Source organism: Camelus ferus, chromosome 8, assembly GCF_009834535.1.
Source record: "Camelus ferus isolate YT-003-E chromosome 8, BCGSAC_Cfer_1.0, whole genome shotgun sequence".
NCBI lineage: Eukaryota > Metazoa > Chordata > Mammalia > Artiodactyla > Camelidae > Camelus > Camelus ferus.
In genome coordinates this window covers 29,915,821-29,943,756 of record NC_045703.1, presented here as the reverse complement: position 1 = coordinate 29,943,756, position 27,936 = coordinate 29,915,821, and the positions used below count along the sequence as shown (strand labels likewise).

The window sequence follows — 27,936 nt, the reverse complement described above, 5'->3', positions numbered from 1 at the left end:
AATATACAGGGTGACTTACTGAGAATTTCATTGTTATAGCAAAAAGAGACAAAACTCACAAGCTAGGAAGCAGAAATTAGAGTCTAGGATACAGATTTCAGTTAATAAAGATAAAATATAATAAAACATACATGATTTTAATGTAATAGATGATACAGTGCTCTATTTACCTGAGAAGCCTTGTCTTGAAAGAGCTTACGCTGATGTTCTTCTTCCTTTAGTTTTTCCTCTAAATGTTTAATCTTGTCCTGCAAAAGAATTTTAAAAATTGGGGTTATTATACAAAAACTAAAGCCAAATATTTTTGGCCCTTTTCCAAATAAGAGTCCTTAGGGTCTTGATTCTTAATAGTTTGGTAATTTAAAGCAGAAAGTAAGAAAAAGGAATGGCAAAAGATGCTAAGATTTTTTCTTGGCTTTCTTCCTATGCTTGTTTACCTGCTGTTATATATAAGAACAAAGAAAAAGCAAAGAATGTACATGCATAGGCTCTATTAAAGTTCAGCAACAAAATCATAATAATGAAAATTTGGGGGGTATTGAAGGTCTAGAAGGTCAAACAATTATAATCTTAGTTCTCAATGCTTTGTTCAAAACACAGACAAATCATAATAAATGTCTATTATGTACATATGATAAGGGCATAGTTATTAGAAGAGAGAGGGGATAGACAGACACATTAAAAACATAAGATACGGTCCTTGTTACTTAAGGGTTTACGCTGTTCTTAGGGAAACAAGAGTAACATACATGAAACAATATGATTTGACCCAGACCACATATACAGTATTTAACCTTATACATGTAAGTATTTCATCTTATAACCTTGGTGTGGTTTAGAATAGGAAGACAGTAGTATTTCAAAGAGCGAGCTTCCTGAGTGTTGAAGAACCCAAGGAAGGCTTCACAAAGGAAGCAGAACTACGAGAATGTCCTATGAAATGGATAGGATTTGGGTGAAAAAGAAGAGGGCATTTCAGGACAGGATCTAGAATAGGGTTAACTTCACTGCAAGTGGCAAAAGGCAATCTTTTCAATAACCTTTAAATTATCTGACAAATGAAAATGTTCTGCCATTGCAGAAGTCAAAATTACAATTTCCCATCAAAAGGCAAGCTCATTCATGCAGTGATAGAATACATTAACTTTTCATCTCTGTAGGAAGCAATTCATATCTAGATTACTAAAAGTTGTTAATGAAATTTTATAAATATAAGATTTATTTTATATTCACATACAGTACAAATATGCTTAACAACAGTAAAGATTTATTCCTGGCATCACCACTTCAAAGAAATAAGTGGAAGCTTACCTCAGAAGTTTTCTGAGTTGTTGTAAGTTTAAAACATTCTTTTTCTAACACATCAAGCTTTTCAAGTTTTGCTTGAAGCTTCATATGATCCTGTTCTTTTTCCCTTTGAAGCTGGGCCTGGAAATGATAAAAAAAAAAAAAAAATTCTAAATTTGGCAAGTGATGCCAATGACTTAAGAATCATACAATTTCTGTGAATTCAAATGCACATTATAATTCTGTCATAAGAAACATGTACATACATGTACATACTTTAGATGCTTATGAGCAAAAACAAGAAATCAAATACTTTTTAAAAAACAAACATAAGGTGCCAAAAAAAATATTAGATCAATGGAAAAAACTCTTCTATGTATCTTCATGTAACACTTCTACTGTGGAAATCTGTATTAAATAAACAAGGTGTTATTCACAAGGTAACCAAATCTACTCATTGATTTACCCTTTCTCTAACATAGAGAAGCAACTATCAGAGGAATAAAGCACACAGAGAACATGGAGAAAAGGTAAGTTATGCATATATATATATGCATATCTATATACTGTCTTATAAAGGCATTTATTACCACATTAATGCAAGATGTTAATAATAGGGGCAACTATGAGGGGGCAGGAGATATATGAGAACTTTCTGCATTATCTGCTCAATTTTCTATAAACTTAAAACTGTGGTCTAACATTCAATTGGAATGTTACAGAAGGAAAGGAAAGGGAAGTCAGATAATCCTTATTTGAAGGATAGTGGCTAGAAATGTTCCAATTCTGATGGAAAATATTAACTGACAGATTCAAGAATCTAAAACAAACAAACAAAAAACAAACTAAGCAGGATAAATACAAAGAAAACCACAGTTGGGTACATTAACAAATTGTTGAAAACCAGTAATAAAGGGAAAATCTTAAAAGCAGCCTGAGAAATAACACATTATACATAGAGGAATGAAGATAACAATTCTCATTAGAAACTGTGAAATCCGGAAGACAATTGAGACACCTTTAATGTGCTAAAAGAAAAAAAGCTGTCAGTTAGAATACTATATCCAGTGAAACTATCCTACACCAATGATGGTGAAATAAAGACTTTTCTAGACAAATACATGCTAAGAGAATTCCCAGCAAACTTTTAAAAGAAGTACTTCAGACTGAAGGAAATGACATCAGATGAAAAATCAAATCTACACAAGGAAATAAAAAGCACTGGAAATGTTAAAAATGTTTCTTCTTGTTTCTTAATTTTCTTTAAAGGATAATCGATCATTTAAAGCAGAAACAATAATAATGTATTGTGAGTCATAACATACATAGAAATAAAATGTATGAAAACTGTAAAACAAAAGGGGATAAGTGTAAGTATACTATAGTAAGGATCTTATGTTACCCGTGAAATGTTTTAATACTAATTCATGGCAGACTATGGTAAGTTAAGAATATGTATTTTAACCTGTAGAACAGATACTAAAAAGGAGGAGGAAGAGAAGGGAAAAAGTACCAGGAAGAAGTAAAGTCCATAGAACGTAAGAAAAAATCACTAGAGAAGTTAGAAAATATTTTTAGCTGAAAGGTCATGAAAATACAAGATATCAAAATCTGTGGAATGCAGGTAAAACAGTGTTTATAGGGAAATTGATAGTTTTAGTCACAAGATGTAACATTTAAAAAGAAAGAATATTAAAATCAATAATCTAAGTTCCTAAGATACAAAGCTAGAGAAAAAAGAGCAAATTAAACCCTACCCAGTAGGAGGAAGGAAATAATTTTTTAAGAAGTAGAAATCAATGAATATAAAATAAATAAAACATTTTTTAAAAGACTTTTTTTTTGAAAAAACCAATAACATTGATAAAATGATAGGTAGTTTGGTAATTTTTAAAAGAGCAAAAATATAACTTAGTAATACTAGGAATGAAAGAGGGGACATCTTTAAAGATACAAGAAGAAACAGAAATTCTGAGTAGCCCTATCTCTGTTATAAAAAAATTGAATTCATAATTTAAAAACATTCTACGTTTTAAGAAAACTCCAGCCCCAGATATCTTCTATCAAATTTGAATCCTATCAAACATTTAAGGAGAAAATAATATTAATTTCATACAAGGTTTTTCAAAAAACAGAAGAAGGAATCTTCCCAACTAATTTTATGAGGCCAACAAAACAATGATACAAAACCAGACATTATAAGAAAATTATAAACCAAGATCCTTCATGGACAAAGTCACAAAAATAGTTAAGCAAAATATTAGCAAAATGAATCAAGCAATGAAGAAAAAGAATACTTTATCAAGATTAACTGGTGTCTATACCAGGAAAGCAATGTTGGTTAACATTTGAAAATCAAACAATGTAACTTAGCATCTTAACAAAAATAAAGGAGAAAAATCATATGACTCTTTCACTAGATGTAGAAAAAGCAATTTACAAAATTCAGTACCCATTCACAATAAAAAGCTTTCAGCAAACTAAGAATAGAAGGTAATTTCCACAACTTGAAAAGGGACAGCTATGAAAAAACCTAGAGGTAATATTGTACTAGTAAAAGACCAATATCTTTCCCCTAACGATCAGAAACAAAGCGAGGACATCAGTCCTTAGCACTTCTTATTAAGAGTGTATGAGCTGTAATAGCCAGTGCAATAAAATGAGAAAAAGGAATAAGGGCCATAAGAAGAAAAGAAGAAATAAAATTATCTTTATTCACAGATAACGTGATTGTGCACACAGAAAATCCTTTGAAAATCTGAAAACTACTTGAAGTAATAAATTTAGCAAGGCTGCAGGATACAAAGTCTCATAAAAATCAATTATATTGAAAAAAATCCAATACAGCTTATAATAGCATTTTAAAAAATAAAGTTCTTAGAGATAAATTTAGCAAAAGATGTGCAAGACCTCTCATTAAAAACTACAAACCACTGTGAAGAGAAAGTAAAGAAGATTGAAATAAATAGAGAATTATGTCATGTTCCTGGACAGGAAGATTCAGTATTTTTGAGATATTAATTCTCCCCCAAATGATCTATAGATTTAACAAGATCCCAACTGAAATCTCAGCAGATTTATTTTTTAGAAAATGCTACACTGGTTATAAAATTTATATAGAAGTGCAAAGGATCTATAATAACCACAAAATCTTCAAAGAGAACAAAGTTGGAAGATTCACATTACTTGATTTCAAGGCTTATTATAAAGCTTCTTAGTATTAGTATAAGGTATTAGTATAAGGATAGACCAAAAAATAATACAGAGTCCCAGAAACAGACTTCATCTACACAATCAATTGTTGACAAAGCTGCCCAATCAATTCAATGGGATAAAATGAATATTCTAACAAATGGTTGCTGGGACAACTGGACACCCACATGGAAAAAATTTGACCTTGAACATTTGCTTTCACCATACAAAAATCAACTCCAGATGGGTCACAAAGAAAAATGAAAACTAAAAGCTTTTAGAAGAAAGTATTTTGGAAAACAGCTTGATAGTTTCTTATAAAGTTAAACAAACACCTTCCCTGTGGCCCAGCAATTCTACTACTAGATATTTACTCAAGAGAAATTAAAATATATGTTTACACACACATACACACGTACACACACAAAATTGTACAAGAATGTTCATAGCAGCTTTGTTCATAATACTCTCAAACTGGGAACAAGCCAAATGTCCATCAACAGGAAAATGGATAACCAAATTTTGGCATATCTATATTAAAATTCTATATAGCAATAAAAAGGAATAAACTACTGATACATACAATATGGATTAAGCTTCAAAACTTTATCCTAAACAAAAAACCAGATGCAAAAGAGTATATTTTTACGATCCAATCTGCATGAAGTTTTAGGACAGACAAAATTAACCTAAAGTAAAATACATCAGAATAGTAATTGTGTTACTGGGAGGTGGAGAGAGAGCAGAGGATAACTTGGCAGAGATATGAGAAATTTTCTGGGGTGTTGAAAATGTTCTGTTATTTGGCAGGACTGTGGTTTACATGAGCATATGCATTTATCAATAATCACTGAACTGTACACTTAAGACCTGTGCATTTCACTGGATGTAAATTATACTTCAATGCAAACATTTAAAAAACTGTTAAAGGTCACTGATCTGCAATATTTAGCTAGGATAGGAATTTCTAGGTTATTTTATAAGATGTGAATAGATAAATAGATAGATATTAAGTAGTATCTTTTGCTTTTAATTTGCATTTTCCTGGTTACTAATGAGATTAACCAAGTTTTCTATAAATGTGTGACCATTTGTGATCCTTTTTATCCTACAAAATGCCTCTTCATAACTTTGCCCATTTTTTTGTGCTTTTTTTTTTACTTTTTGTGTTGTTTACGAAATACCTCTTAACTCCAAGATCATAGAGACATTGTTCTGTATTTACTTCTAAAAATTACGAAGGTTACATTTAAGTCTTTAATCCATCTGGAATTGATTTTTGTGTAAAGTGTGAGGTAGAGACCAATTTCTTCTCTTTTTTTCCCACCTCACACAGATAACCAATAGTCCCCAAACCATTTACTGAAGTCTAACATCCCCAATGTTCTGCAATGGCATCCTTGTTTTATATTGAGTTTCCATATAAGTGAATCTGTTTCTGACTATATCATATTTCTTTATTCTGGTTGTCTAGCCATACAAATATCACATTAATTTTGATAGCATCAATATATAAGAAAGCAAGACTTCACCATACTCTTCTTCATAATAGTTTGACTATTTTTGGAATTTTCCTTTTCTATATAAATTTTAGAGTCACCCTTTCTAGTTCCTTGAAAAACCTATTAAATATTTGGCCCATTAAAATCCAGTATTGATTGGTACTTTTACCCATTTCCAATATAATGCAAAGACCTTAGAACACTTTAAACTAAATTTACTTCTTCCTAACGTATAAGCTACTGTTCCAATTTTAATCCTTTATATATATTTAAACATACAAATAAAACATTATTACTGTTGTATTATACAATATTCATTTAGATTTACTCATATATTTACCATCGTCATTGTTCTTCACTACTTCCTGCATCTCTGATCTTCTGTCTAAGATAATTTTCCTTCTGTCTGAATAATGTCCTTTAGTATTTCCTTTAGTATGGATCTCCCAGAAACAAACTATCTAAGATTTTTTTCAAGTTTAAAACATCTTTACTTCACCTTTATTTCTCAAGGATATTTTCCCTAGGCATTGGGTTCCAGACTGGCAGTTATTTTCTTTTAAAACCTTAAGTATATCAGTCCATTGTCTTCCGGATTCAATAATTTTCAGTTGAGAAGTTACCTGTTACTTTATTTGTTGTCCCTTTGAATGTAATTTTTTTTCCAGCAGCTTTTAGGATTTTATTCTTATTTTACTATTTATTTTATTACAAGGTATTTAGGTATATATTTTTATATAAATATATTTATATTCTATATAAAATATATGTATATTTATTTTTCTTGCTTTGGTTTTATGGGGCTTCTTAAATCTTTCATGTGATTTAAAAAAAATCAGTTTTGGGAAATTCCCAGCCATTATCTCTTCAAGTATTGTTTCTGTCCCTTTCTTTCTCTTTTCCTTTTGGAACTCTAAACATACATAAGTTTGACCTCACTCTAACTTATGTCTCTTGCTCTCTTTTCTAAATAACTTACTATTGTTTTGTCTCTTCATTGATTTTAATGGTTTAGCCTTCTCGTTCACTAATTATCTTTTAATCTGCTCTTAGATCCATCAAGTTCAGAATTTCACTTTTATTTTAGTTCTATAATTTTATTTGTTTCTTTCTTAAATCTGTTCTGCTTTTTAAGGTTTCTAATGCTCTGCTGAAGTTTTTTGATCCTGTCTTCTATCTCCTTTATTACAGCAAGCATAATTATTTTAAAGTCTGTATCTTTCAGAGCCAGTACCTAGCTGGAGCTAATTTATGAGTGTTTACATAGTCTGTTACATAAGATATTTCTTTTCAGTGTATCTCCTTCTGCCTGGTTATCTTTGAAAATTTCTTCACTGTGTCAAAAAAATGTTTGTAGAAAAAATTTGAGGTCCCTGGAAACATTTCATCCAGAATCACTTTAATCCAATTTCAGGAACTAAGATTTTCTGGATTACTCTCACAATCTAGAGCAGAGCTATTATCTGGGCTGTTTTCATTCTTGTTTACGCTTACAAAGCATTTAGAGCCAGGAGATTTTACCAGAGTTCCTACTCTTAGTAGGCTCTGGTCTCTAACTTTAACTTCTTTAGCCCCATAAAGATAGCTATCAAACTCATTATTTAGCCTTTCAACAAACTTTTCTGGTGGGGAGGATATAGCTCAAGTGGTAGAGTGCATGCTTAGTATGAATAAGATCCTGGGTTCAATCCCCAGTACCTTCTCTAAAGATAAATAAAAAGTAAATAAACCTAATTACTTCCCCACCACAAAAAACAGAAATAAAATAACTAACTCTTCTGAAATCAGAAAGTCTCTAAGAAGGAAGAAACCTGAAACCAACCTCTCTGTAGGTCAACTTCTTTGGATTTAAGTCTGCACACAGATTTTTGAATTGGTGATTTTTCATCACCTTGTTAATTCTCCAATGCCACTGTATATATTCTTTTCTTCCTTTCTTTCCTTCTTCTCTTTCTTTTCTTTTTCTTTTCTTTCCCTTCTTTCCTTTTTAATTTTCTGTCCAGTTTTTCTTGTTTTCCTCTACAGAAAGTTTGGTCCAAATGACCTAGCATGCATCACTGTAACCAGAAATCTCCTATATACAGTTTTCTCTCCTATTTAAGATTATAATACAATTTTCCCATGATTAAATATTCTTCAAAACATATTAAATTATATTGTATTACTATAGAAAATATGTTCACCTGTTGTTCTAGGATCATATTCTTCTCTCGCTCTACATTGAGAACCATTCTCTTTGTATATTCTAGTTGCTTCTCTAGAAGGGTACAGCGAGACTGGGCTGAGCTTAATTGCATACTTATATCTGTGAAAAAGAAAAAGATATAATGAGTCAATTAGTTGATTATCACATAGATCAGAGAGTTGGTTATCACAAGAAATGCATAATATGAATCCAATCAGAGCCAAAAGTTCAAAGCTTCTTAGGTTCCAAATATTGACTCTCTCAGAATTATGAACATACATTTTGTGAATATCTTATTAATTATATATAACTGGCTTAACACTGTCTCCTCCTAAATTTAGACCCAGAGGGCATACTTCTAAAAGAGAAGGATGTCAGTGACTTGTGAGAGAATAAAAATCCTGGCTGTTCCTAGGAAATAACACCATCTGGAAAAATAGAGGACCTGAAGTCTCTCCCTATGAGTACATGTCTTCTCTTTCAGCAAACTCAGGTATATGCGTTCTACCATTCCCATCTTCCTCTGTTCTTGACTACCAACAGCACAGTCAGTTCCATAAGAAGTAAGTAATCTCGTTCTAATCCTTTAATTTTTTACTTTCCTCAACTCTTTCTTCCACTTTTGTCTAATCCTTCAGAAATTTTTTTCACTTCATTTCTTCATTCTATTTGTAAGTTGAAACACAAACTTGAATCTTATTTATGACGGTAAATGTAGTGTTACAAGGAAGAAAAAAGCCATAATTTTGCAGTGAAATTATATAAAGAACATTATGTTCTAAATCTCTAAAAACTTGTGTCCAGATATCCTTTTGATAATTTCCACAGAAACCTCTACCAACCTGTCCATTTCTTCTAATTAATATTTCATGTTAAATAAATCTTATTTGTTTATTTTTATTGTTTTTAAATTGTTTAATTACTAGTGTTGCTTTATATTTTCAAATAAAAAATAGTGTTAACTGAAAACAAAGTATTTCAACTATATTATGGGCTAATAATTTACTGGATTTTGTTGGTATTCTGAAAATATTCTAATTCCTAAACATAACTTATCTAAAAACTTAACTTTTCTTTTAATCTCAATAATTTATGAACTGGGATAACAGATATAATAGAGGCAGGTTCAAATTTATATCCATTTACAGCAAATATCAAAATGTCTGAGAACAAGTCCTCAAGGTTTGAATGCACGTAAAAACAAAGATATTTGAGTAAATCTTCTTAGACTGGGCTTATTATTTTCAAGCTGTAAACTTTGGTAATCACTTGTTTCTGAAAACTTAAATTTTCTTACCTTTTTTCTGCTTTATCAGTTCCTGGTGTGCCAGATTTCTCTCATTTGTTTCATTCTCCAAGGCCTTTTTATATTGTGCTGCTTCTCTGGAAATAACGTTCAGGTTATCTTCAGCTTGTGTTCTCTCTAACTCTAAACGATGAATCTTTTCCTGAAGAGTTTTTAAGGCTAAAATAATAGCTATTGGAAAAAAATGTGTATGATATTTTAAGTGAGGATTTTTGAACACTTAGAATCATAGCAGCAAAAAAATAAGAGTAGTATATTTTTGTTTGTGAGCCAGGAAAAAAAAATATATATATATGTACATGCCTCATAAAAAAGAAAAATGACAAAAACTCTGAGGGACAAATTTTAACATATCTTATAAAAAACAACATATTTATGGTTGTATTGAGTAATTTTCTAAATTTGAGGTTTGAGAAAGCTATTAACCACAATTTAATTTAATAAAATAAGTATTTTCAAATTAAAAGACAAAAAATATAATGTATAGTAAGGGAGGTATGAGTCCAAGTATGGATAAAGAAAATTAAAATAGTGTCCACTAATTAATAAGCAAATTTATGTTTAAAGTTTTTCTCAGTGCTTGATATGTTGTTTCAGTCAAACCACAAACATTTGTTTCTTTGTCCAAAATATGAATTAGGACATATGAGGTAGAACACAGTTTCTTCCATTAAGAAAAAATTACAACCCAATGATTTAATTGATGTCAGGCTTGAAAGATTGTGTTACACATGTATTACTGTGATTTGTATTCAGCTATATTAATATCTCCATGGTTCAGGTAAGTTCAGAGTTATAATATTTTTAGATATTATCTTATACTCTCTTTTCAGTTATAACTTCAAATTATAAAACTAGAGATGAATGGAATATAAATAAATGCTACAGGTTAACTTTCATATAGCTTATATCCAATTAGAAAGATATTTGCTAGAGATTATTATGTGATTTGGATTATTATTTCTTAGAGTTGTTTTGCACCACAAACTAGTCTATTTATTAATGGCAACTGCTATTACGGAGTATTTTAAAAAAAACAATACAATAATCAGCATCTAAGAAAGTAATGTAAATGTATGGCTTAGGTATGCCTCGAGTCATAAATGTTTTAATTCAATAAGATCCTCCTAAGTTTATATTTTAAAAGTTATAATACTTGTATTTTGTAGTTATTCCAATATACTGGCTTCCTGAAGAATTTTCAAGGGTAATTTTGGATATATGCAATTTCTGAATTTAGTTGTTGAATAAGACACAATTTTACTTAATTCACTAGTATTTTAGTCATCTTGTTTATTTAGAAGTATTCTAAATCTGACCTTTTATTCTTCAAAGAGTATTTTCCTATTTCCTAGTGATGCTTTTATGATAAACCTGCAATATGTGCCTGACTGGTTATGTTAATCTTCATTTTATAGCTGAAGAAGCCAAAATAAAAAATGTTAAATAACTCATTTAACTTTACATAAACTTTAAGCAACAGAATCAAAATTAGCAGTTTTATTAAGATTAAATACACAATCATACTATTTTCTACATAAAAATGTAAAGTTTTACATAACATACTTCATACAATTCCCCTAGTTTTAAATAAGATTTTATGTTAGCATTACCTTGGCTATTTGGACTGTGAAGCATTTTAGTAGCAGTAACTTCTAAGTTCATGGAGTAGTGAGATGATTCATCACTCTGGGTAAATGATGGAACAAACACTCTTTCAGGAGGTCTAAGATAGCTTCCTACTATACTATGCATTAATTCAGAATCCATTATCTGTAGAGAATAAAGGAATGACACAGTACAGCATTACTCTTTCCTACATGAATAACAAAAACATTAGGTAAAAATTCAGGTGAAACTTTAACATAAATACATAATCATATACTGTGGAGTTGTATCTTTATGAAGTTAGTTATCACAAATTCAACTATAAGTTCAGCAAAAAGAAAGAAAAAAGACTATTTACTCTATAAACAGTAGAGACAAATCTGCCTGATCTTCAATGAGTATATATGCTTTGGAGTGACCATTACATGGGTAGTGAATTTGCTAGTTTCTCAGTTGATCATAAGCTCATCATCTGAGCACCCCACTACAAACAGTTTGACTCCAGGGTTCAAAGAGAAAGTACATATTCCAAAAGACAACAAAGCTTTGAAAGACAAGCCACCCATATAATACAATCCTGTAAGACTCCAGTGTATTGAGATTTCAGTATACTGTCTTCCTAAGATTTTCAGTGGTAAATCTGAATATATTAATTTCTGAATCTAACCCTTGAATAAGATACAACTCCATTTAATGCATTAACATTCTAATCATCTAGTTTAGAAGGGTTCCAAATCTGAAGAACGTAAAATAGTTTTACTTTGCCATTCTGGGCTTTTTTTGTTTGTTTGCAGAAGAGCCTTTTAACCATCTTAGCAGGTAATTTTTTAACTTTCTCAAATCATTTTATTTTCCTTCCTGTAAATATTTAAATATTTTAGAAATGTATTCTACTTAATGGATTATAGTCAACATTAAATTAATTATAACCATACTGAAAGAAATAGGATAATTGTTTACACACAAAACAATTCACCAGCACAATTTTAAGAAAGTTTGCTTTTAAATTCCATTATATAATTATATAACTATAATTAGCCTATTTTAACTTTTGAGAATTGAAAATTTCCAGTGACTTCAGTACTTTCCCAATTCACAGGGCAAAGGCAAACATTGCCGTGACTATTATTTCCTGGGACAGCAGAGAACACACTTCACTCAATAGGATTTTCTACTTTAGCCACTGCCATGATGGGGTGTCTTCCAGGCCATTCTCATCCATCTAAATTAGCAGTTATATAGCCTAGGAAGCTTTGCTAGAATACCTGATGCTCTTTGCCTTTAAGAGACAATCATTTTTGCTACTGTTATTAGCACCAGGTACCGTTTATTAACCATGTCTCCACCCCTCTGGTTTCTTGATGCTCAGACACTGTTCCTCATGGGACAATACATCTATCTAAGATCTATTCCCTCAAAAAATAAGAGAGCAAAGTTAGTCATATCTGGCTTACAATAAAATAAAGGTAGGGCACAAAGTACAGAAGTTCTGAACATGGCTGTACATCTTCAGAGAGAGGTATGTGGTTGAAACTATCCAACAAACCTTGGAGTTACCCAAGATATCTGATTCAGTTTTCTGCTCCTGCTGAGTTTCTCCAATAATGCAAAGAATGAAATTTTGCCATTAGTCACTATACACTGAAGTCCTTCAGAGGACTGTCTGCTTCTTCTGTCCCAAATAAAAGTATTATTTTACAAAATGAATTTTTGCACTAATTAATAAACAGGTTCAAATTTGAGGTTTTAATGTATATGACTACTAAGAAGATACAAGTAAGTTAAAAATTAGACCAAAATTTATTTAAATTAAATGTGTAAAAACACATCTTAAAGTGGGCATAAGCAGAGTAACAACCTATTGGTAGGTAAAGAAAAAGAAAGGAAATAGTAAAGAAATGAGAGAAACAAGCCATGGGGTTCTCATTACCCCATGAGTTCCAGCTTAACCCTTGCAATCTAGCGTCCTGTGTTATAAACAAGTGCATGAACCCACTCAAAGCTCATTTACATAAAAAACTGAGGCATCCTGGGAGAAAAACTCTGAAGGAATATGAAAGAAATACAAAAAGCTTGATCCAAAATCAATGCCTTAGTTTGCAGAGGAGGGGAAGAGTGATTCTGAGTAGAGTATGGTGGTGGTCATTCTAATTAATCTCTGACCCAGTCCTGTGTACTTAATACGTGGGTGTTGGGAAGAGAGAGGTCTATAAGTAAAAGTGAGAAATATTTCACCAATATCCCTGTAAAAGATTGAGGTATTAGCTGCTCTGCTTTGAATAAGATGTTATATTCCAATGAAGGCGGAAGCTGCCAGGGATCACTAACACAGTTTTGGTACTTTGAGAGTTCCAGTGCATTTGTAGTATTGCTCAGCCAGAGAGAGACCGAGAGTGAAAGCAGATGGAAGGGACATATTCTTGGGCATGTATTTGAGAAATTTCTAGAGAAAAATTTCTGAAAATACAGAGGTGCCTAAGCCCCATCCTCCAAATATTCTGGCATGTGTGGTATGAGGCCCAGCAGTGAGTAACTGAAAAGACCTCAGAAACCCTTGTTGGAGCATTTTAGAGGACCCACAAGTAGAGGCCAAAGGATGTAAAATGTGGGCCTCATTTGTATCAATAGCCTGGTAAAGCTTAGGGAAACTCAAGTTATGTCTGGAACCATTCCTGACAGCTTGTAACAACCAGGGAAATTATCCATTTTCTCTATGGTATATAAAAATAAGACATCTTAATTGGTTGCAACTAAAGTGCCACTGCAGAAAGCAAATATCCCTTCAAAAGAATGTGCTAGACACAAACACTAAGCTGCAAAGCATTTTCACTTATTCTTGTGGGAAGCAATTATTCCAAAATGGTCCTTTTAAACAACCAACGTGGTGGCTGACTGTACATCTTTGCATAATCCCATAGGACTATCAGGAAGACAGTATCAGGAGTCAGGTAGAGATACTACAATGGGTTCTTGAAATAGAGGACTCTGTTCACCCAAGTTTAGATTTCTCCTTAGAGAGACTGGAGAAAGGTTAACAGCTCTATGTCTTTTATCTGGTTTTGTTTGTGTATGCATCCAAGTTAACCTACCTAAAGAGCAAACAACAGTCAAGGTTGGACTACCTTTATTTTGAATGCGTATCACTTTAAAAAGTACACTTATAACTAAGTAGAATAATTTGTGGTTAAGGAATTTGCCTCATAGATGCTCTCATAGATATTATAATCTATTATTTATAAAATAAAATAACTAAAATGTTAGGATAGTGATGTAAAAAACAACTGGTCAATGGAAATTAGTAAATCTAAGAACTTAACATAAGTACTTCAATGGGATTCAACAAATGAATAAATTGTTGTTCATTCAATAAATGATGTTAGAAAAATTAGGGAAAAAATCCAGTTAAACTTTATCTCAGTTCCTACATCAATACAAAATTTCAGATACATTAAGAGTTAAAGTAAAAAAAACCCCACTAATCTTAGGGGTGAGATGTTTTGTGTTTAAAAAAGGGGGGAAGTAAAGGAAAAGATACAAAGGCTACATTAAAATTCATCCTACAACATAAAAATTATGAACAAAACTGAAAGGCAAAAGAAAAGCTGAAGACATAGAAGTTGTATACAAATCAGGATGTCTTTTTGCAGAGAACCTCAATTTTCCTGGTTTAAAATCATACAGCACCCATGTGTAAGCTAATATACAAGTCATAGTGCAAATAACTGTACCTATCATGTGAGTTACTTGTACAGAATCAATAGTTTTCATTCTGAAATTCATGAAAACTTTTTAATTCACGAAAACTGCTGTGGCAGGGAAGTAAACTATACACAGTTTTACTGACTATTATGTACTGAATTGTGTTTCCCCAAATTTGTATGTTGAATCCCTAACCTCCAGTACCTCAGAATGTGACTGTATTTGGAGATAGGGCCTTTAAAAAAGTGATTAAGTTAAAGTGAGGCCCTTGGGATGGCCCCAAATCCAATGATTGATTCTTTATAAGAAGAGGAAACTTGGATACACAGATACACCAGGGATATGTGGGCACAGAAGAAAGACCATGAGGGGACACAGTGAAGGCGGCCATCTGCAAGCCAAGGAGAGAGGCCTCAGAAGAAGCCAAACTTGCCCACATCTTGATCTTAAAATCCTAGTGTCCAGAACTATGAGAAAACAATTTCTACTGTTTAAGCACCCAGTCTGTGGTGTTTATTTCGGCAGCCCTAGCAAACCAATACACTGCAACTTAACCCCTCTGTTTCACAGTGAATGAAACATAAGAATAGTGACAAGGACATAAATGCAGATGCCTAAGGTTTACGGTATTTAGAGCACATAATAAAGTTATTTGCAATTTAGTTTCCTACTTAAGATGTGAAACAATTATGTAACTCGGCCTTGATTTATTTTCCCCTTATAACTGGCCTTATAATTTATAACTGACCTTCAGTAACACCTAAAGCTTTCTAAATTGACTACGAAATGACTCATGTGCTATCCTATATGCAATAATTAAAAATAATTTAAAAATTTCCCAGCATACTCAATAGAATAAAACTAAAATTGTGCTTTTGACCCATATTTAATTTATATGTAATTGAATTAGCTTTAAACTCAAATATTAGCAGTAATTTTAGCCTAAAATATTACAAAATATTCCTTTAACAGTTTATATTAAAAAATCAATACTGCTTTAGATTTAAGAATTAAAGTGATATTCAAAAAATTACAGAATTGTGGAATTATAGAATTATGAGACATTTTGAATTACAGAGACATTCACAACTAATCTGAAGGTTAAGATACAATCAAATTCAGGAAACTTTAGAAGACAGCTAAATGGAGACTGGTTTTTAAAAAAATATTATCTCATATTTACCTCCCAAAACATTAGCAGTGACAAAGGCTGTATTTCAAGTTATTTAATTTGAAGCAGTGGTGACTGTATGAAAAATATTTGGGGAGTCCATAGTACTATAAGTTTGTAGAAGTCATAAATAACTGTGAATTTTAGAATTGATGGGGAAATTTTAGATGTCCATTTAAAATCTGTATCAATTCCAATATTTTCATTTTGTAGCTGTAAAAACCAAGGTCTAGCGATACTAAGTAATTTGCCTAAGGTTACACAACTCAAGTTTCTGTACTCCGGAATTCCTGCAGCTAGAGAAAAATATTTTTTCTTAAGGACTTTGGTTGATTTATACTTATCTAAACAGAGACTACCTTAGATGGAGAGTCATCAGGGAAATGCCTCCTAGAGAAAAATGGGAGGTAAAAAAAAACACTGAATCAAACATAGACTCATGTAATCTTATTAAAGTCTAAGAAGGTCTTAGAGGCCATCTGTTCTAACTCTTTCAATACAAACTTACTCTCACACTATCTGGTCTTAAACAGGTCACCTAAGCTCTGCTTAATATCTCCAGAGAGAGAGCTCACCATCTTCATGTTGAATTCAAAGCTGCTTTCTCCAATTTTTATGGATTTAAGTGGATTTTTGAGGAAATATATATAGCCTCTATACTTACTGATGTAGACATTGTATTGAGTGTTTACTATGGTAACTGTGGTACTACATATTGAATTCATTTAGTTAAAATCTTGCTGCAGAATTTAGGATCATTTTCAAACTTCAAATTTCACCATTCACTGCATTTGAAATGCCTATAAAAGAGTAAGGAGATTCACCCTATCCCCTAAATGAGGACAAAATAGAAAATTAAACAGAAATGACTCAATCATACCATAAATGATAGTTCATTTCTGATTATATCTCAGTGAACTTAACTAGATCCAGATTAGCATAGCTGAATACTAACTTAGGAGATAACTTTAGCATGCATCTAGTCACCAAGACCAGCTGATTTCTTCTTTCTTAATACCTTAATAGAGTTTATTTGTTTTTAATAATTTACCATATACATAATACATGTACATGCAGTTTAAGGAATTACAATAAAACAAATTTCTGTATCTACATCTAACTTAAGAAATAGAGTGCTACCCTGTACTGTGGAGGCCTTCTGTGTGCTTTTCCTCATCTCTTGCTTTGAATTTTGTGCTACTCATTCAAATGCCTATTAAATTTTATCATATTTGTATGTATCCTTAACAATATATTGTTTGATGTTAATGGTTTTAATACTTTGTATAAATGGAATCATACTTTTCTTATTCAAAGTGTCTTGATATTTATGTTAGTGCATGAAGCTGAAGCTGTATGGTATTCATTTTCACTGCTGTACAGTATTCTATCATATAACAGATTTTAGAATGCATTAATTCTAATCACTTCCTTCCAGGCACATTATGCTACAGTTGTCTGGAATTTTCAGTTCTATTTTGATTTTAACCACACAAATTAGACAGCACTGTTTTGATTTATAAAGTCAATGTTTGGTTATGTTCACCTACAAGTTTTCTTTGCTCATTGTGGTAGATACTATGATGCATTGTCCAGATTCCCTTTAAGGAATGTAGGCTTTTCCCACAGCTGCTGGTAGTGCAGCCAGAATGCAGCCCTTGCTGTCAACCCTCTTGGGGGACTGCTTTACCTAAAGAACGTTGTCTCATCTGAAGTTAAGGCTTCTTCCAGGGGGAGCCTGCATCCAATGAGGGTAAAAAGGCCTGAACCTCGTGCCCCAACTCAAAACAACTCATCTCCAGAGCTCCCTTTGGGATCAGTGAAACCTTTGTTGGGTCTTCACTGCACAGCTTAACTTCCCTCTCTGCCTAATACTTCTTCCCTGCTCTCCCTTTCATAGGTACTGACCCCAAGGATAATCTTTAATAAATGTGTATGTTAATCTCTCAGAGTTGGCTTCCTGGGAAACTCAGGGTGCAATAATTACCATTCCTTCTTTCTTAGATTACTTTCCTTCTTCGTAAAGTATGTATTTTAGAGACTCTTTGGATGAGTGTCTATTAGGAGTGAATTTTCTTAGTTTCTGTTTGCCTTAAAATGTCTCTTTCACTCTTTCTCTCGAAAAGTAATTTTTCTGAATATATAGTTCTGGGTGGACAATTATTTTCTTTCAGCACTATGAAAGTATTATGTCTTCTAGCTTCCAATGTTGCTATCCAGAAGTCAGCTTTCAGTCTGTCATTCTTTACAGGCAATCTGCCTTTTATACTCTAACTGCAACATCATCTCTCTGTCTTTGTATTTTTTCAGTTTCACTACATTGCGTTTAGGTATGGCTCTCTATTTTGTTAACCTGACTTGGAATTTGTTGGGCTTCCTAAATCTAGAGATCCACCAATGCAAAAAAATTCTTAGCAATCTTCTCTTTGAATATTCTCAACTTCTCCGTTCTCTTCCTGTGGAACTTCAGATGGACATATATTGGATATCTAAGTTCCATATCTCTTAATCTGTCTTTCATATTCTTTATATATACTGTGCTATGCTATGGGTAATTTCTTAAGCTCTATCTTCCAGTTCACTATGTTTTTTTTTTTTTAGCTGTGTCTAAATACCTTTTTGACTTATCATCTAATTTTAAATTATATTTTTCATTTTATAAATTTTTTCAAATCTTCCTGATCAATTTTAATAGTCTCTTGTTCTATAATTGTATCTTTTTAAATTTCTTTAAACATTTAAAACATTTTAAAAAATTCTATACGATAATCTTAGAAATCAGTCACTGCGGCTTCTGCTGACACTTATTTATAATAGCTGGTTTATTCATATATTTAGTGATTTCTGATTTTATTTTATTATCTTTTTTTTTTAATGGCAGTACTGGGGGTTGAACTCAGGACCTCGTGCATGCTAAGCATGCACTCTACCACTAGCTTTACCCCCACCCCCTGGTAGTGATTTCTGATTTTAAGTTCATTCCTTGGAACTTGAACTATGGGGATTCTTCAAAACCAGTATTAAAAGCACTTTTCTTCAGAGAAGATTTCTATTTGTTTCTGCTAGGTCCTTAGGGAACCCAAAACCTAAGGCACCATTAAACTAAACTTTCATATTGAGATTTTGTTTTGGCAGTGTGAATTCCAACTCTAGGATTGTGATGAGGATTTTTCAAGAGAGCTTCTTTCTGTCCACTCCATTCAAAGCAAGGGATGAAACAGGCAGTGTCATTCTGAAGAGCAGGTTATCTTCCTGTCATCCACAGAATGTTTTACCCGTTGGGGATCTCAGCTTTATGCTGCAGTGTCCAAACTTATCACCTACCATGCTCAGGCTCAGACTTTGTCTCCTGCCCCACACAAGCAGGAATGCCTCCTTAAAGCCCAGGTTCTGGGTCACAAGGAATCAGAAGGTGCCTTCAGGGGCCAGAGGGGTTCTAGGGCTCATTTATCCATGTGGAATTGGGCTTTCTCATTATGTACAGCATTGTATTTTTCCTACTTTGCTGCCAACTCAGCAAAGTTTCCAAAAATAAGTTTTAAGCATTTTATACAGATTTTTATGTTACCAGAATTTCTCTTAACATCTAATCTATTATACTGCTTCAAATTGCAATAGCTTTGGACATACTTTATAGAGATGCTAACTGCCCCAGACAAACCAGTTTTAGTTATACACACACAGAATGAGATTTATGCTTCAAAAAGGGAAAAGAGTTTATATCTTTCCATTCAGTTAAAGTTCTCAAAGCTACTCTATACTGTAAAGTTTGTTCTTCTTCAATAGCAGAAAGTGAGTATCTGGTTAGTCATTAACTAAGCACAGAGTTCACTAGCAGGATTCAGGTAATAGAGTACCTGATAAACAATCTGTAGACTGAGAGTACGAAATAGTATCAGAACCTAATTCACATCCTAAAGCACACTATATATTCAACTTTTAAAGTTATGTGACATTATAGAAATACCATGACTATTAAATTCCAGAAATTTGGAAGCAGTTTAATCATTATGCTTCAATGACGATTATGTATGATGTATTAACATTTGTAGTAAATCTTCATTTAACATATTGATTATTTGACATTCACATTGATCTATTTAACATAATTCATAATTAACTTTAAAAGCAACGCTTGCTAGATTTGAAAAAAAATCACCGTTTTGTAGCATTCAGAGTAAAAATTTATTTAGGCAAGAAACATCAATGCTACATTCAGAGGTGGAAATGTTGCTAAGGAGTGGGATGTTTGCATGGTCTTAAAGTATCTTGTCCACAGATTGCTTATAAGATGCAAGGGAAAAAGTAGTAACCAGATAGTATAGAAACAAAATAACACTCTGACAGAATGATTAGAATTAACATTATCCACGAGAGGTAAGATAGACCTTATGTGCCTCTGGGTATGAAACAGAGAAAGACACGTCACTTATGCAGCATTCTGGCCAGGGATGTGTAACTTGAATCTCAGCATGAGGAAACACCACAAAAGCTCCAAATGAAAAACATTCTATTTTTTTATAAAGGGGGGCTGCTTCCTTTAAAAATGTTAATGTCATAAAAAATGATGACACTTCTAGGTAAACATATCCAAAAGAATTGAAAGCAGGGTCTCAAACAGATATTTTTTTCACCCATATTCACAATGGCATTATTCACAATAGCCAAAAGGTGGAAGCAACCCAAAGGTCCAACAATGAATGAGCAGGTAAACAAAATGTATATACATATAAGGTAATACCATTTGGCCTAAAAGAGAGAAGGAAATTTTGACACACACTAAAACACGGAAGAACATGTTTGAGGATATCATGCTAAGTCAAATAAACCAGTCACAAAAGGACAAATACTGTATGATTCCACTTAAATGAGGCATCCAGAGTTGTCGAACTCATAGAAACAGAAAGTAGAATGGTGGCTGAGGGGAGGAGTAAATGGAGAGTTATAGGGTTTTAGTTTTGCCAGGTGAAAAAGTTCTGATGATTGGTTGTACAAAAATGTGTGGTAGAGGAGACAAATTAAAAACAAGCTATGATTCAGTGGGATCAGTTCCATAATAAAAGCATTCTCAGGGTGTCATGGGAGCACAAAATAAAAATTATATAACTCTCTCTGATTGACGGAGAGATAAAGAGAGCCAGAAATAATTTGGAATTATTAACAGTTTTGAGAGAGGAGTTTAGGTAAATATGGCAGAGTGAACACACACATTGACTTCTGCTTCCTCTTGGAAACCCACTAAAATAATATTAAGTAATATTTTTTAAAGATATATACCTGCAAGGACAAAGAAATCAGAAAGGGTAATAACAGCAAATCTTTGGGAAATGGTAAACAGAGGTGCAAGTAATAACAGACTTAGCTAATGGTAAAAAGGCAGCAGATTCCTAACTCAAGTAATAAAAGTGAGTTTCAAGTTTACCCTGCAGAACCTCCAAATGGCTCACGAATTAGGTGCACCTCTGTAAGTAAACGTCTAAGTTGTTAAGATAGGGCTGAAAACTATATAGGATGAAAGTTTAATTCAGAAGTAAATTATCTGCCCAAATACCCTTTGCTTCTCCGCACAGCCAGAAGACTGCTTTACCCTCAACTGGGAAGAAGATTAGAAGTTTAGTTTTGTTTTTTATATGAAGAGCGAATTATTGAGTATGTATGGATTGGGGGACACTCAGCACAGGTGAGGGTGGGGAACCAGATTGAAAGCAGGAAGACTCAGTTCACAGAATATTGATAGACTATACATCCAAGTGGAGAAGGGAAGATCTTCATCCAGGCAATGTGACTAGCCCAAGTTAACAAAGATACTGAAGGTGATAAAATGAATGAATTGGATGGATTTGGGGTTTCCAAATTTTTTCCAAGTTTTTTTTTAGTGTCCACTCTTAAATATAAGTTGTTTAACCAAGGCTTACCAAACATTGAGGAGAGATAGGAAAGACAGAGATCAAAACAAACAAAGAGTAAGAGGCTTAACAGGAGCACAAAATTTGGAAATACATAATTAGTGGAGACAGAAGTATAACTGTCGAGGGACATGACAGATCTTAATGAATTTGGTTGGAGCATGGTGAACAAATATTGGCAGTAAGAGATGGCTAAAAAGGTATACCAGAGCCAAACCACAAAGGACTTTACATATCAAATAAGTAGTTTGTATTTTATAGGATCAGGCAATGGGGAGCTAATAAAGGAAATAATGGGGAATAACATGATCAGGTTTGTATGCTGACAAGTTTATTCACATGACCCTGAGGTAGACTGGAGTGGGAAGAAATTATAGGCAGAGCGACAAATTAAGAGGTTACTGAAGTGATTAACACAAGGAAACATACAGGCCTGAATTAAGACTGGAATAGATGAAATCAGTATGAAAGATTCTTAGAAGATACAATCAAAAGGACTTAGGAACCGACTAGATATGTGAAATGGGGGAGAGAAAAGAATAAAAAACACTCCCCAAATTTTCACTTGGGCAAGTAAAGAGATGGTGGTGACATTAGTGGAAAGAAGAAATAATATAAAAGGAGATATAAGTCTGATGGAAAACAATGAATTATTTTTAGATATAGTTGAATTTGAGGTGCTTAGAGACACAGAGCTATCTAACAAATGGATTGAAATATGGGTCTGGGGTTGGGTGAGCAGTCTAGGCTGGATCTAGAGATATAGATTTGGTTATCCATTAAATCACCCAAGGAGAGTGTAAAAGATTAGCAATTTTCAGTGTGTGTGCATGGAAAGGGGTGGCTGAGATGCAATGACTTTGTCCATTAGAGAGTTTATATTATCTATCCATTGTGGTGCCCCTCAGACATGCTGAGGCAAAATTTTTTAAAAATTAAGAATTACAGATTTAGGAGGGAAATCAGTTGCACTCAGAATGCTGACCACTAGCATTTAGGAGACAAATGAGGAATAAAAGCCCTTAATGGAGATCAAAGAGAAGTGAGTATAGAAGTGGGGGTGAGGGGAACAGGAGAAAGTGGTAACAAAGGAGTCAAAGTAAGAACAAAAGTAACTGTTTAGTATCTATATCCAATATGCTATGCCTTGTAGAAATAAGAAACACAGGGCATGGCTTCTGCAGTGAAGCAGTTTACAATCTCACTGTTGAATTTCAGACCAACAAGAGACAATGACAGGGGGAAAAAAAGAACACAGGGGATGAGTTAGCAGTATATCAAGTAAAAATAGTTTGCCTATTCTATAATTATTAAAATTTTGGGGGCATTCTTCAAACTCATCATCTTACATAAGTTTGAATAGAAGAAATATGAAATATGAAACATGAGTGCAATACTTAGTTTTTTAAAGAGTACAAAGCAATGCCAATCTTTTACAAATATTTTATAAATTATAATATAGCATCCAACAGTTAATTTTCAACACCCTGCTACCTGATTTTCAAGCAAATTTATCAATTTGTGGATTTAAGATAACTAGACTTATGAACATTTTACCTAATAAATAGAAAGTTAGATTTTTTTCTTACTGAACTTGAACCCAATAAGTTTAAAACTTAACAATGTCTGAGATTATTTAAATGATTAGACTCCCCATCATCTTTACCTGTAATATTTTTTAACATCTTTATTGTGGTATGATTCCTGTACAGTAAATGACACATATTTCAATGTACAATTTGTTAAATTTTGATAGATGTATACACCAATGAAACCACAACCACATTCAAGATACCTAACATTTCCATCATTCCGCAAGAGGTGCAAATTTGGAATTCCTAATTTATCCCTTCCCACCCCACTCACCCTCTTGTCTTTATCTGTAATTTATCTTGAATATTCAGTTCAGAGAGAATGCTCTTGATTTAACATAAAGTGCATAATGAAGGATATAAAATTATATAATTTTTAAAAAGGACAAAGATAAGCATAGATAAAAGACTATAAGTAAATGTATTAAACGCTAATAGATGGACAACAGATTTTCATTTTCTTATTTCTACCTTCTTATACATTTTCTACAATAAATACATACTAGCTTTTTATTAAAATAGTTTCCTTTTAACTAGATTTCTGTAGAGGTAGAAAATAGCTGAAGATGTAGAGTATCAATGACTTATATTGATATCTGTAGGGGCACTTACATCTTTTCATTTTTAAGGGTTTTAAATGCCTCTTACATCAATATAATCAATTATGCTTATTTCTTCTGTAAGTTCCTACAATCTAAACTACTAAGTTCTGTGAAGGGGCATTGTAACCTCAGGGCCTAATCCAAAAAATATTTGTAAAATGAATCCCCTGAAACTAATTTGTTAGGTCAACAACTTTTCCCTACCTCCCTACACTAATGTTTGTCATGGTTAAACCCAGAATTTCTATAAATGCTGTCCTAAGTTTTAAAAATATCACATATTGTACTTTGGAATATACTTTTGCATACGGTGTTTAATTTAATATCATTTTATTTAAGGAAGTAAATCATAATTATTAGAATTTTAAAATATTACTGGTGATATTTCTTCAGAAAGTTTTTTCTTTTCTTTTCTTTTCTTTTTTTAATTGTTAATACATAACTAGATTTATGTGTTTTATTTTTAATGGAGGTACTGGGGATTGAACCCATGACCTTGTGCATACTAAGCATACACTCTACCACTGAGCTATATTCTCCCCCCTTCTTTTAAATAAGTTGTTTTGAAGGGGTTTCAACATTCTTATGTTTATTATACTTATCCATTGAATTTTGAATTTTAACTCTGTTTCTAACCATTTCTCTTATAAAAAAATTAATAAATAGAAACCTCAATTAAATAGAGTAGGGAGACCTTAAGGAAGAGCTCTCAAGCCCTGTGACATAGCTAAATCCAAAAGGAAGAAGTTTCCTCTTCTTTCCTTTCAAGGGCTTAGCCAATGAAAAGCTATCAACTCTTTGTTTATTATAGCCCTCCCAACTTCCTTTTTACCTCTATAAAAGAGTTCTCCCTCCCTTGCCAAGCAGTGACTTGCACAGGACTCACCAAAGTTGCAGATTCCAAGTTTTAATTTTCTGCTGACCAAATAAACTCATCTTTGCTGGAGAAACATCTGGCAGTCTATTTGTTTTAGGTCATCCTTTGGAATGGATGATGGCAAACTTATTAAATGCAGGAAGAATTTAGAAATTGAGTCAACAAATAATGAATTTCAAAATCAACAGTACTCAGATTAGTTGCTATAAATCTTCCCTGGCCTTTACATTTTGTTTTTTTTTTCTTCCACAGACTGAGCACACTCAATATTCAGAATTAATTATGGGAGTACTGATTAGTCAAGCAGTCCAAGGGGGAATGAGCTGTTGGACAATGATATATAACTGAAGTTTACCTATTTAATCACCAATATTTATTTCAACTAGTTTTAAAAGAAATATTTCTAAAATGCCTAACCTACTTTTCTTTTTAGGCAGAGTGTACGCAATACAATTTAACCTTTGGGATAACTTAAGGATATCATAATAGCATTTTAATTATGCATGATGACACTTAGCCACACTGATACTTGTTGAATTGTTTGTCCCTTCACTGGAAAGTTCTAGACTGCTACACATTTTATTTTCTGTCTTTTCACCTCTTGCTATCTCTTCCCTTCCAGTCTGCTTATAAGCTGTCTGTTTACTTGACTCTAGCAGACTCTCTCTCTGCTTTCTAATTGCTTTCCCAACCTGTAACTAATAAGAAACAATAAAACAATCAAGTTTTATTTATTAGCCATACAAAGATGAAAAACACAGTCTCTGGCCAACTTAAAACATTCAAGGCTAAATTACACAACAAAGGGTGCCATGGGAACCCAGAGGAGGAGCATCTAATCAAGACTGGGGATTTCAGAGGTGGCTTCCTGGAGGAGCTCCTTCTTAAACTGAAATATTAAGGATGAATGAACAGAATTTGATAGACAAAGGAAAGTGAGAGAATGAGTAGAGGAGAAGATCAAGTGCACAAGCCAAAGAAATAGCATGGTAATAATAAAAATGATACCTCACATTTATTGAATGCTTATTATGTGAATTAAGTTACTAAAATCCACATAACTACTCTGTGAGGCACAATTACTCCCATTTTAAAGATGAGTAAACTGTGGCACAGAAAAACTGTTTTGCCCAGGATCACATAACTAGTTAAGTGGCAAAGTCAGGATTTGACTCAGGCAGTCTGGCTCTAAAGCTCACACTTTTAACCACTACGCTACATATTGCTTACTTATGCAAAGTTATGAAAGCTAGAGAGGATCTGGTGTTTTGGGCGAGCAACTACAGAAAATGTACAAAGCTGGAAGATTGTAAATGTGCCTGAGTACTGCAGAAGAGGAGGCAGAAACCAGATACGAGGAGCCTTATATGCCAGGCACAGGTGCTTGGATTTTATCCCGTAGGCAATAAGAGCCACCCAGCAAAGGAGCAGTAGGATCACATTGCCTCTGGTACAGATTTCTGTGAGTTAGAATGGAGAAAAACAACCAGAGACTAGAAGTCCAGGAAGGAGGCTACTCCAGAATGCTATGTGAGAGGTGATAAAGTCCTGAACCGAAGCAACAGAAGTGGGAATGAAGACAGGGAACGAATGAGAGGTGATTAGGATGTTGAAGTCATAGAACATATGACCTGGATGAGGAAAATTAATGATAGGAAGAAATTAAAACTGTAGTCAAAGCAGAAAACAGATTTTGAGGGGTGTGGAGGTAATATAAAGGTTCATTTTTGACATGTCTGAAGTGCTTGTGGGACAGTAACTACATAAAAACAGCTACCACTTACAATGAGCTTATTATGTGCCAGGTACTGGCCAAGGAAATGTACATGTATTGATCAACTGAATCGTCAAGGCAACCCCATAAGATATTTATATTAATTTTATTTTACAAGAGGCAACTGAGAAGTTAAGCAACTTGCCAAAGGTCACACAGTTATTAAGTGGCTGAGCTGGGACTTGAGCCCATGTACCCCAGATCAGAGTGTATTCTGCCTTTAATAGAAACATGCCAGTTATGTATAGGTGAGTCTGGCATCCAAGAATAGTTTACACTAAAGATAAGGATTTGAAAAATCATCAGTATATACAGATGGCAGCTGAAGCCATGAATATTCACTTAGATATAGAGTACGCAGTTTTCCTCTAAGTGTGGTCCTTAAATCACTTAGGGAAGGAGACCTAGACGGTATTTTAAAAAAGTGCAGATTCCTGGGCATCACCTAGGTCCACAGAAACAGAATCTCTGGAGATAAATCACAAAAATAAATAATTTTCACTCCCGAATTGATTCTTTAGCAAATTAAAGTTTGAAGATCACTGATGAAGAATCAGCAAAGAAATGTGTAATAATGACATTGAGGTTTTTAGAAGTATGTCTACAATAAGTAAACAAGAAGTATGGTAGGAAGTATGGTAAAGGCTTAAACAAGCATCTGATAGATCTTTTATCACATCTAAGCCAACATCTATTATAAGATGCATTATTCTTTTATGTTCCACAAGAAGAAAAAAATAAGAAACCTCATGCAAACCTGGAACAACAGAAGGGCTATAAATGCAGTGTAAAATAAATAAAAATAAACCGACCACACAGAAAGAGACAAGAAACCCTGAAACCCTTTCAAGTACTAGGCACTGGGTAGAAGGAATTTTATCCAAAAGACAGTTCTTACACAGCTTTATAGTCTGAATTAATACTATCAGTGGGGTCAAAAAACAAAACAAAACAAAATCCCGCAACTTTCAAATAGAGATTTAATTTAAAATGGGCTCAGGTTGGTAGCAGTGCAAATGACTGGTAGAGGCAAATCCAAGTCCTTTTTGAAGTAATCTGACTCCAATACAGGCCAATAAAGATTACAAAATGTATCCCTATTTTATAAATTTTTTAAATGTGAAAAAAAATGTTTTAAAATCACTGATATATGGTAAATGGGATGTATACCAAGCTATTCTGAATGCCCAGAAACTCTGGAGTGGAGGAGCTATTTTCTGGTTCTTAAAGGTTCT

General features: G+C 33.0%; 1 protein-coding gene across 6 annotated transcripts in view; it reads right to left on the bottom strand.

The window, feature by feature from the left end:
• The window catches only part of CEP57L1 (centrosomal protein 57 like 1), a 58,440-nt gene that overhangs the window by 8,779 nt on the left and 21,725 nt on the right, over nucleotides 1–27,936 (bottom strand). For 5 of the 6 annotated variants that reach the window (XR_004321882.1, XM_014561508.2, XM_032484671.1 and 2 more), the window contains 5 exons: nucleotides 11,086–11,245; nucleotides 9,464–9,643; nucleotides 8,165–8,286; nucleotides 1,312–1,428; nucleotides 171–248 (listed from right to left, as the gene is read on the bottom strand). Coding sequence is in view for 5 of the 6 variants with exons in the window: in XM_032484671.1 (XP_032340562.1) it covers nucleotides 171–248; nucleotides 1,312–1,428; nucleotides 8,165–8,286; nucleotides 9,464–9,643; nucleotides 11,086–11,245 (657 nt within the window). In the remaining variant the exon portion in view is untranslated. Of the gene's footprint in view, nucleotides 1–170; nucleotides 249–1,311; nucleotides 1,429–8,164; nucleotides 8,289–9,463; nucleotides 9,644–11,085; nucleotides 11,246–27,936 lie in introns of those variants that run through there. The other variant, XM_032484674.1, reaches the window with a different exon arrangement.